We start from the raw sequence: 12,184 nt of genomic DNA, 5'->3' as shown, positions 1-12,184 counted from the left end.
ATTTTGAGGATGAGGAAAGAAAAGGGAAGGTTAATGGTGGGATTCAAGAACAGCTCATAACCACTTTAGGCAGGAAGGATTAGTCATGAAAGAGACACTGTCCCTATGGAAGATAAGGTAAGGAGGGGTACCATAAGGGCTTGGACGCGAGAGCCACCAGCAGTACTGCTTTCCAAGTAAGTGCGTAAGCGATGCTGAGTGAGCTAGTTCAAATGGATGTAGTGTGAGTTTTTCAAGGACAAAATTAAGGTCCCATGAAGGAGGTATACGTTTACGAGGGGTGTGATATGGAGGACCCCTTTTAAGAAGAGTTTTACCTCTAATTTGGGTGCCAAAGGAGGTACTAAGGGAAGACGGGTGGAAATGGCTGACAAGTGTACCTTAACAAAAGAGTAGGTCAATCCTGAACGTAGAAGCTCACACAAAGAAAGGACCATGGGTACTGGAAGAAAAGGGTCCTGTTTTTTTCTTTTGACACCACTTGGAGAATCTTATCCATTTTGATACAATTTCTCCTGGTACTAGGTTTCCTGGCCTCCTGCAGGACATCTAGTACATCCTCTGAATATAGGTGTCTGAGGGGGATAAGAACTCGTTACCCATAGCGTGAATCTGAGGTTGAGCACTGAGGGTGCATAAGGGACCCCCCTGTCTTGTGCGAGTAGGTCGAATCGGTGGGGTAACCTGTGGTCATTGCCCTTGGCTAGCAGGTGAAGTATGGGAAACCAATGCTGTCTTGGCTAAAAGGGGGTCACCAGCACGATTTTTGGTTTGTCCCTCTGAATCTTCAGAAGGAATTTTTGAATCCGTGTGAAGGGGAGAAAAGCATAAAGATACATCCCTGCCCAAGAAAGAGAAGGCATCCACCTTCCAAGCCTGTAGATGTGGATCTCTTGTGCAAAACAGAGGCATCTGCACCTGTTCTGGGAGGAGGCAAACAGATCTGCCTCAGGAATACCCCACTTGTGAATAAGATCCAAGAACACCTCCCTGTGAAGCATCCCATTCGTGAGAGGGTGCAGAGGTTATGCTGAGTGTGTCTGCCATCACATTCTCTGCAGAAGGAATGTACATTACTTGCAGGTGAATGTGTAGTTTTGCTGCTAGGGAAGAAATCTGAACTGCCAAGCTGCAAAACACGTAGGACCTTGCCCCCCCCCCCCTACACTTGCTGATATACCACAGGACAGTCATCGTCTGACTACTTTCAAGGTGCCTGGTAAGAGAATTTGGTGGAAGGTTTGTAATGCTAGGAGAAGGACCCTTATCTCTTTGATATTGGTGCGTTCCCTTTGTCTGAGGGAGGACCACTCGCCCTGGACTTCGTTCTGGTTGTTGTGGTTAGGTCTGAAGCATCTGTGTAGATGTGTTGTAAGGGTAGTGGGATCTGCGAAAGTATACTTTGAGATTGATGGCTGCAATCCACCATTCCAGTTCTTTTTTCAGGCATGGTAAAAGAGGGAGGGGAATATCGAGAGGTTGGGAATGTTGGTTCTAGTGACTCTCCAGAACCCACTGGAACTTCTTCATATGCAGCCCTGCCAAGGGAAGCATGGGAATCAAGGATGCCATATGGCCTAGGAATCTCAAGAATTCCCTGGCTGCAAAGGTTTGGAGAATGAGAAGTGTTTGAAGGTAATGGGTGAGGGCTTCTACCTTCTGGCAGGGGATGAAGGCTGCGATCTTGTCAGTTCTTATCCTGCTCCCTAAGACCACCACGTCTTAGGTGGGTGTCAGGTGAGACTTTTGCTGCTTCACAGTGAACACTAGGTCTGCCAAGGTTTTAGACACCATGTGTAGGTAATGGTGAAGGGTGAAGCAGTCCTGGTGAAGGATTAAACAGGTCGTCCAGGTATAGGCATATCTGAATGCCCTGCATTCTGCAGTGGGTGTTAAATGAAGCTAGGCATTTTGTGGATACTCTGGGAGCTGTGGAGAGCCCAAATGGCAATGCAGAAAATTGAAAAGGCAGAACCCACTGAGAAATGCAGGAATTTCCTGTAGCTGGGGTGAATGGGGATATGAAGATAGGCATCCTTCAGATCCATGGATACTATACAAGCTAGGTGGTAGATGATGCAATTTGAGCATTCTGAAGGTAGGCACCTTGAAAAACAGATTGAGGAACAAATCCAGAATTGGTCTCCAAAGACCACCTTTTCTTGGGACCAAAAACATCCTGGAATAAAAATCCTTGTATGTCTGATCTAGAGGCACTCTTTCTAGGGTGTCCTGAACTAGGAGCTGATCCAGAATTGGAGGAAAGAGATGAAACTGACTTGGAGAAGGTTGGGGTATCCTCTGGAAAGGAAGTGTTCACCAAGTCATAAAAATAACCTTTTTGAAAGATGGAGTAGACAAGCCCCTGATGTGATGATCTGCCAGGTGGGTAGGAAAAGGGTGAGGCAGCGGGCGGGGGGCTGGAGGTGGATAATGGGTTTGAGTCACAGTGGAGGGGCTCTGTCTGTCTCCATCCCTTAGCCTGTGGGGCAGTAGACCGAGATGACAGACTCCTAAGAAAAGTGGTCCTTTGAGGGTAGATCCTATGGTACCTTGGAACAGGCAAGACTACCAAATGATTAAAATTTTGTAGCTCCTTGCCCTTTTCTTGTAGGGAGTTTAGGAGCTCTGCAGAAGCTGCACCAAAAAGGGCCTTATTATCAAGTGGCGCATCCAGCAATTTGGTTTATACATCCATGGGAAGGGGCTGGAGCCTCATCCAGGAGTATCTTCTCAGGACAGAACCAAACACTGCAGATCTGGAAGATGATTCTACTGCATCACAACTGCACTTGGAGTGCCTGGTCACCTGAGAGGTGGTAGCGAGCAGAGCGGATTTAGCAGGAGAGTCTGGCACATCTAGTACAAGTTCAGAGGCTTTTGATAGGGTATCTAAAACCAGCCTAGCCATGTGTGCTTGATAATTTAGGGCTTGGATGGCTAGTGTGGAAGGAGTATAAACTTTCTTTCCTAGCTTATCCATAAATTTGCTGTTCTTGAAACACAAGTGAAAGGCAGCTGTCTGGATGATTAGACTGCTGACAGCTATGATGGCTGGGTCTCTGCAGGTGGATTCCTGAAAAAGAACGGTGTATCCTGAGGAACTTTATAAAACCTATCTGGAACTTTGGAAGCTGGGGGCTGAGAATCAGGGGCCTGAGATGCAGCCAGAAAGGCATCATGAAAGGCTGGGAGTAAGAGAGACTGCAGATGGGGAAGGCTGGTTCACCTGCAGTAGTTCAAAATACCTTTCTTTAGTTTCTGAAACATCTGAGGCCTGCCATTTGAAGTGTCTTCTCATAAGAGAAATGGTGTCCCTAAAGGAAAATTCTTCCCCTGGAGATTCAGGACTAATAGTGTCCTCCTCCTCCTCAGGAGTAATGAAGTCCTTGGGAGATTCAGTTTGGGAACAATAAGTAAGTGATTCATCAAAAGAGGAGAGCTCTTCCTCTGAATCCTCTAAGGCCTACACGTGTAGCAGCTGGTTGAGGAACCAGGGACTGGAGGGCCTGGAAAGCTCTCAAGATTTTGAGAAAAGGCTTCCCCATCCTTGAGCTGGTCCTGTTTCTCTGCCTTTTAATTTTAGCTTCCTCTTTCAGAGGGAGTAGAAGAATGCATTGGTTTTGAAGCAGACGCCTGGGTGGATGGAAAGGTGGGAGTAGGCCCCTCAGATACCACGAGCCGTGGTTCTTCCTTGCCATCAGGAGCTGATGGCTGATCAACCACAGCAGACATGTTTCCGCCGAACCATCTTCCACCATACTTCCTGGTTCTAGCTGTGAAATTGGCATCCGATGGGACCCTGGACTAACATCTGCCTTGATAGCCTCACCAGACTCCTGAGGTGCAACATGGGTGCCAGGACTAACTTTCTTGGCCTTCTTCCTAGGCAGCTCCTCGGAGGTACATATCCCACCCTCCATGCCCAACGTCAAACACCGGAGTCTCTTGTTTTCCAAGTAAAGGATTAAGGCAGTCAGGTGGCTGCATAGTGTTTCTGGCACGAAAGACTTGCAGATGTCGCAAGCCGTATGGTCATGGCCTTCCAACAAAACAAAACAAGCACTGATAAAGCGTGTCCTTATGTGGAATTTGTCTTCCACAAGCACACTTACACTTTCTAGCTGACATGTACGTTTGAAAAGCTAGAAAAAAGGTAAACCAAAACCCCCAAAAGGGTACTTATCTGCACCAGACGGCAAAAACAAACAAACAAACTGATTTACGGAGCTGGCGATCACTGCGGCAGAAAATTTCTGAACTGGGTACGTGCAGATGTCACTTTTATACCAGACGTCTGTTTATGGTCCTGATATGCAAAGTCACACGCACCCTTGATCCTACGACTTTGGTATACTGGCCGGATGTCTGGTGCTGCAGGCAGCAGCCTCCCTGCAGCTATGAATACTGCAACATCAGAATAGGAGGACATCTATCATTATGGTAAGATTTTACACAATTATTCTTTACATTTGACTGTGGACATATAAAGCAAGTAACTGAATTTAAAGCAGTAACAATTCAACCAGGCATGAAGCACACGGCAGTCAAAGACCTATAAAGGCAAGAATATCAGAAGTCCTAAATCAGAAGCAACATGGTGCCAAATGAGGTACAGAACAGTCTTCAGGTTTAGTGTAGTTCCAAATGTAGACACAAAACTTCAAGAATGAGTTTATACCTGGTTATAACATATGCATACAGATGCATTACTAATGTTTAACAACCGTCAGACTGCTTTTGTCCTTGTGCCTTGACGATGTAAATACTACTAAAAAATTGAGTCTGATGATTACAGACAAGATTAGGAAGATAACCTGATGCACTGTTGCAAAACAACTTACTAAAGATCCTCCATGTATCTCATCAGTTCAGTAATATGTTGACCAACAGAGCAGGACAACAAGAGATGGAGCAAAGTTTGCTGGTATTTTTAGTTTGCTGAAGCATTCTATGAATGCCAAACTTGTTTAATTGATCTTGCCATCAATAAATTGTTTAAAATACATGTAATACAAACTGGAAGACCTATTTAAAACATACTTTTTGGAATAGAAAGCATCATCTTCCCTGACTTCATTAACAGCAGCTTTGGGAGGTTCTTCATTTTCCTCTTCACTGTCTTCCCCATCTAAGGTGGAAAGAAATAAAAAAGCAAGTAACCTGCATGTCTACATGACAGACTAAAATCAAGTGCAAAATATTTGCTTACTTTGAGTCAAATCTCATTTACATGCATTTATTAAATATCTTAGCCAATGAAGTAGTGTCTAAATTCTTAAAATTACAAACAGAACACACGCAAATGTTTTACAATACAGGTATCCTTTCAGGAGGCTTCAATGTAAATGTGGTAAACTCCCCATATGTGCAAAGCAAACATGTGATAACTTTAACCTTACACATTAATTTAGGCATCACTGGCCCACACAACTTTCCTATCCACTTCACTAACAGACCTCAAAGGACTTCTAATTGTTACCATCTTATCTATTCAGTAGTGATCACTGCACAAGTACTGATCGGTGGATAAAATTTTTTCTAGCAGGGCAAGCTTAAGATCCAACACTATCAGCTTAATGACTGAACTTCAGAATTTCAACTCTCTTCTCAAAACCCTGAGATCATTGCAGAGTCCCTCACTACTCATTAATGCTAAGAAAACTTCCAGCTACAGCACAAATGTTAAATTGATTATTTCTCCAGCCTACTACAGACAAAGTAGCTCTTAAAACTGAAGCAGAAATTCCCAACACATTAAGAAAAAGTAGGATCATATAGAACAGGCCATAACTAAACAGAATAACTTACAAAAAGCTATCAATCATCATAAGAACCATCTCCATAACAGAGTCAATCTCATCTGCTCACAAATTCAGGAAACCATATCAGCATTTGTTTAGAAGAGGCTTCAAAGAAGGCTTTAGATCTGGAAATGGAAATCAAACTGAAAATGCTTTGCAAAATCATGAAAGGTCGACTAAGTGGTGGCAGTGCAGCTCTCTAAATATGGCTGAACTCTTTGTTAGACTTATAAGGGCATCAGGGCCAATAGCCTAGTAACTTCCTATAATCTATACGTTTCTGAAGACTGCAGTATGACTGGCTTGAGCTCTGACACTGTCTTGGGTTGTCGGGGAAGGTTTTGTTACTAGAAAAAAAATAATGCAACCTGCCAGCTATTTGGAAAGTGACTTTTTTTTTAAATACACAGAAAGAAGAAAGGTCAGAGAGCAACAGTTGATCATCTTTCTTATTTCTGTCTAGATAAATCTTAAGCTGCCTGTGGACATCTAAGCAGTCAGTACTCTCTGTTAACTGGAAAAAAATGCTGGTAGATAAATGGACTGACTGAAGTTGGCATTAAAGGAGGACTTTACTCTCAATTATACCAGTCTTTGTGAAAAATTAAGTACGGATATTTACAGGACAGGACTTGAAATTCTGAATCCCTTCCATTTTACACTATACCCATCAGAAACATGGTTTTCAGAGAGAGGAAACTTTAGATTGGAGGAGTGAGCGGATTCAAAAGGAGACTGGGTTAACTTTTCAAGAATAATGTTTAGATCCCAAAGAGGAGCAAGGATTGTTACACTGGTCTCAAATGAGTGATTTCTTTTAGGAAGGCCTGTGGGATGCCAGAGATGACAAATGTAATCCTATGTGAAAAGAAATGACTGCTACATGTACTTTAGAGGAACAGCTGCCCCCTTTCTGAAATATAGTGTATGAAGGGAGAAGCATAAGACGGGGAAAAATGTTTAGGGTTTTGTATGTAGTAAGCTCTCAGTTAACCAGCACCCATGGAGATTGGTAGATGCCGGATAAAAAGAAGTTATGTACTCACCATAACGTTCCATCTGAGTAGGTAATCTTCATTTGTCAGCAACCTGTGGGTATCGGATCCGAGCCGGCAGCTTCGAATACCTAAGATCCGAGCTCCAAGCTCCTCCCCCTTACCCACAATCCCCCGCTAATCCTTCCTGCCCTCAGATTGAGTTTGCTTAGCAACACAGAGTATTAATACACAGGAGTCAACTGCAAATCTTAACCCAAGTTATCTGGAAACAAGGGCTAGGAATCCTTCTAGTACGCACTATAAGTTAGGGGAATGGAGGGAGGGTCGGTTGCTGACAAATGATTACCTACTCAGATGGAACGTTATGGTGAGTACATAACTTCTTTATCTGAAGTAGTTAACTTCATTTGTCCATCAACCTGTGAGACAGAGTCCCCAGCTACACAAACCTTGGGAGGTCCTCATGGAAGGATATTCCGGAGCACTGCAGAGACGAAGGATGCTCTCCCTCTGGAAATTATGTCCAACTTGTAATGGTTAATGAACGTATGAGATGAAGCCCAAGTGGCTGCTGAACAAATGTCATCCAAGGAAACTCTGGACCAAAAAGCAGCAGAGGTGGAAACTGAACGAGTAGAATGAGCGTGGATTCCTTCAGGTTTGAGTCTACCAGAACTTTGATATGCCAGTAGGATACATTGGGAAATCCATCTGGACAATGTAACTTTCGATACTGGTTTTCCCAAAGAGGGTTTCGCAAAGGATACAAAGAGTTGGTCCGATTTCCTGTGACCAGCGGTCCTGTGCATATAAAATCTTAATTGCCTGTGTACGTCCAGGGAATGTAACTTATATTCACCTTTGTTCTGGTAATTTGGAAAGAATACTGGTAAATGAATGGACTGGTTGATGTTGGGTTCCAACGCGACCTTGGGCAAAAAGGAAGGATTGGTCCTGAGGGAAAAGTACAGTTTTGTACCTACCATAAATGTAGATGTTAGAGTGCCAATACAGCTGCAGTCATAACAGATGGGTTATCCTGCCGTCAGGTGGGTCCTCGGTCGGCCGAATTCCAAAGTCTAGGTCCGGCGTCGGATGCCGTCGCTTCTTCCCTGACGTCAGAGCGGCAGGGGTATAAAAGAACCAGCAGACGCCATTTTCTTCAGTTTTTCTTGCCCCAGATGTCAGGTGCCCCCAGAAGAAAGGCAAAACATAAAATTATGTAGTAATGCAATGCAATATAATCAAAAAACAGTATTTGCAAGCAAATACACCATAAAAGAATACCCCAATCAGGTTGTATCAGGAGGTGTTAGCCATTAGGCCTGTGCCAAGAGGGGAAGGAGGGAGGGAAACCTGGACTGCAGCTGTATTAGCACTCGAACATCTACATTTATGGTAGGTACAAAACTGTACTATGTTCATCGTACATACAGCTGCAGTCATAACAGATGGGTAGAATCCCAAAGCTAAAAAAGCGGTGGTAGGCACTAAGTGGAACTAGGAGGAGCAAGAATGCCCTGCAAGACTGCAGTGGCAAAGCCCGCTCTAGATTTGGAGTATAATGGTAGGTGATAGCGCTTGGAGAAAGTATGTACAGAACTCCAACTGGCTGCTTCCAAAATATCTTTGGTAGGAACCCCCCTGAGGAAAGCTGCAGAGGTAGCTGTGGCCCTTGTGGAGTGAGATCTGATGCCTGCAGGTACAGTTTTACCATGAAAAGAATAACAAAAGTGTATGCAGTGGGCTATCCATTTTGAGATTGTCTGTTTGGAAATCGCCTTCCCTTGAGCACCTGTAGCATAGGACACAAAGAGTTGCTCTGATTTTCTGAATGGCTTTGTTCTGTCCAAATAATAACGAAGCTGTCTGTGAATGTCCAAGGAATGTAGTAGTCTCTCCCCTTTGTTTTGTGGATTAGGGTAAAAGGTAGGCAAGTGGATAGCCTGATTCAAGGCTACCCTGGATACTACCTTTGGCATAAAGAAAGGGTTGGTTCGTAAGGAAACTCTGTCCTGATGGAAAATGATGAAAGGCTGCACAGCCATGAGGGCTTGTAGTTCCGAAACCCTGTGTGCTGAGGTGATGGCCAGAAGGAAGGCTGTTTTCCATGACGCATATTGCAGTTCTGTTGAAGCAGCTGGCTCAAATGGAGGCAGGGTCAGTTTTGCTAGAATGAAATTGAGGTCCCAAGCAGGTACTGGTTGCTTCCTTGGGGGTTTTATATTCTTAGCCCCTCTGAGGAACTGTCTTAAGAGAGGGTGAGAGAATAAAGGAGGATCAGTGTTGTATTTAGCAGAAATGGCTGAGGCATGGATTTTGATGGAGGAGAATGAAAGTCCACTGCTTAGCATCTCAGCTAGGTACTATATTTGAGGTAAATTCAGTATTCCAGGATTCTGACCCTTTTTCTGGTTCCAAGCACAAAACCGTTTCCATTTTGCGGAGTAGGCTTTTCTATTAGAAGGTCTTCTGGCCTCCAAAATGACATCCTGCACCTCCTTGGAGAGTAGGGTCTGTTGTGAATTTAAGGAATCCTCCATGCTCATCCAGATTGAGTGTTTTCAGCTGACTGTGAAGAGTTTCGAAGTTGTGCTGAGTCAACAGAAGAGGCATTAGAGGCAGGATCCATGGTGGGGAATGCGTCAGGCTCCTCAGGAGTGGGTACCAGTGTTGTCTTGGCCAGTCTGGAGCAATGAGAATCATCTTTGGTCTGTCTGCTCTGCCTTTTAATAGAACTTTGGGCAGCAGAGGAAGAGGCGGAAAGGCATAAACTGTCATTGTTGTCCAACTGAAAGAGAGTGCGTCCACTTTCCAGGCCTGTGGATGATAGGTCCTTGAGCAGAATTTTGTCAATTGGTAATTTCTGTGGGTAGCAAAGAGATCTATGTCTGGCCTTCCCCATGCTTGAATTATCTTTGTAAAAATTTGAGGATGCAACATCCATTCGTGTGGATCTGTCATATTTCTGCTTAGGTTGTCTGCCAGCGTGTTTTCCTTGCCTGGCAGGAATTGTGCTTGAAGTTGGATATGTAATTCCAGAGCCATGTTCCAAAGAGACATGGCTAGCCTGCACAGGGGATATGAATGGGTTCCTCCCTGTTTATGTACCACATCACTGTGGTGTTGTCTGTCCTTATCAATAGCTGGCCTGGATGCAGTAGGTGTTTGAAAGCCATAATAGCATTTATTACTGCTAGCATTTCCTTTTGATTGATGTGTAGGTGCTTTTCTTTTTGGGACCATTTGCCCTGAATGCACTGATCTGTCATGTGCGCCCCCCCAGGCGTAGTCCGAGGCATCTGTTGTGATGATTTGATTTGCTTGAGGCAAGCAGAATGGGAGACCTATGTTTCTTTGGCATGCTTGAGCCCACCACAGAAATTCCTTTTGGAGGCATGGAATCGGTGGTATAATTGTTTCCAAACTATGGCTGTGTTGAGACCATAAGTTTTTTAGGTACCATTGAAGTTTCCTCATATGCAGCTTTGCACATGGGATTAGCAGGATGCAAGATGCCATGAATCCCAGAGCCTGCAGGATTTTCCTTGCAGTCAGCCTGGTGAAGGTTGCCAGTTTTCTGAAGTATTGAGTTAGTTGCCCTTGTTTCTCTGGCGTGAGGTAGGCCATCTGGGTGTTTGTATTCAAGCTGGCACCCAGGAAAATTATTGTTTGAGAGGGTATTGGTCTTGATTTCTTTTTGTTGACTGTGTATCCCAGAGAGTTCAACATCTTTATTACAAACGCCAGGTGTTTCAGAAGTATGCGTTTGCTGTCCGCTTGGATCAGGCAGTCGTCCAAATATGGGTATATTTGTATCCCTTGAAGTCTGCAGAAGGCAATTACTGATGCCAGGCATTTCGTGAACACTCTGGGCGCAGTAGATCAGCCAAAGGGCAATGCAGAGAATTGATAATGGGTTGAACCTGCAAGAAATCAGAGGTATCTTCTGCAATCTTGTCTGATAGGGACATGCAGGTATGCCTCCTTGAGGTCCAATGTTACCAGCCAAGACTCCTTGCCCAGCATGGGAAGAAGCTGCTGTAATGTGAGCATCTTGAATTTTGGTACGAGTAAATATGCGTTTAGGATGGATAGGTCCAAAATAGGTCTCCAATCTTTGTCCTTCCTTGGTACCAGGAATAGTCTGGAATAAAAACCTTGACCCTGTTCTTGTGCAGGTACCTCTTGAATAGCTTTCATGTCCATGAGAGCTGAAATTTGTTTTTGTGCCTCTGCCCTTTGATTTTGTGGCAGGTTTGGCATGCCTCTCATTTTTGGAAGGGTGTGAAAGTGGAATCGGTAGCCTCTGTCTATAATGTCCAGGATCCATTTGTCTTTTGTGACAATATGCCAATTTTTCAAAAATAATGCCAGTTTTCTGCCTAAAGGTGCTGCCATTAGAGCTTTGCTTGGCATGCAAAGGGGAAAGTCATTGGTTCTGCTTTCTGAATGGCTGTGATCTATCCTCACCACCTCTTGGTGTAGGTGCTTGCCATTGTCTGCCTCTAAATGATACTTGAGATTGCCCTCTACCCCTTGGGCGCCTGTATCTACCTCTTTGAGGTCTGTCCGTGGCTGGAAAGGACCAATTTTTTGAAGGCCAATTTCTACTGAAACGTGGCGGTTGTACCTGTATGAAATCTTTCACTGTTTGCATTTATTTTGCCTTTTCCTCCATTTTCTTTAATACCTCCTCAGCTTTAACACTAAACAATACATCTTTTTGAAGAGGTGCATCTAGTAATTTAGCTTTGACATGATCTGGTAAGGTTTGCTCTGAGCCAAGCATGTCTACGTATGACTGATCCTGTAACAGCAGCTCTACATGAGGCCTCTAAAGCATCAAAACCACATTGCAAGGTATGTTTACCCACTTTTCTGCACTATGCAACAAATCCTGCAACTCTTTCAAGTCTGGTTGTTCAGGTTGCGACAGTTTGCTTTTCAACTGAGATAACAAAAACTGTTGATACTTTAACATATGGAACTGACAGTTTAATGCCCTCATGGTTAAAGTGGCCGAGGTGTATACCTTTTTCCCCTCACCTTTCTAAAGCTCTGGAATCTCTCTCTCTGAGGGTAATGGATTTTTGGCAGTGGAGGCCTTAATTCCCTTGGGGCCCTGTGAAATAGTTTCTGGGTCAGCCGCATGGCTTTTGTATAGGAATTGGTGTGAATCAGGAACCTGGTAATACCAGTCAGGCTTGACTGGAGCTGGAGGTAAAGAATCTGGGTTAAGGCTGGCCTCCGAGTACACATCAAGTATGTCTAAGACAGGAGGGATAGCCAGAGGCCTGTGCTGAGGGAGCAAGAGGAAATCCCTGAGCCTTTTCTTGGAGTCTGAGTAATCTTGGCCTTCCCAGTGGAAGTTTCCCTCAA

At 44.2% G+C, this 12,184-nt stretch overlaps 1 protein-coding gene across 1 annotated transcript in view; it reads right to left on the bottom strand.

Annotated features, from left to right (window-relative positions):
• The window catches only part of NUP50 (nucleoporin 50), a 1,722,767-nt gene that overhangs the window by 972,340 nt on the left and 738,243 nt on the right, over positions 1-12,184 (bottom strand). Inside the window, exon 6 of the mRNA XM_044088085.1 lies at positions 5,044-5,131. Coding sequence (XP_043944020.1) covers positions 5,044-5,131 — 88 coding nt within the window. The remainder of the gene's footprint in view (positions 1-5,043; positions 5,132-12,184) is intronic.

Source organism: Protopterus annectens, chromosome 11.part0, assembly GCF_019279795.1.
Source record: "Protopterus annectens isolate FY-2018-M chromosome 11.part0, PAN1.0, whole genome shotgun sequence".
Taxonomy (NCBI): Eukaryota; Metazoa; Chordata; order Ceratodontiformes; family Protopteridae; genus Protopterus; species Protopterus annectens.
The sequence above is the reverse complement of the archived record's forward strand: the minus strand, read 5'-3'. Positions and strand labels throughout refer to the sequence as shown.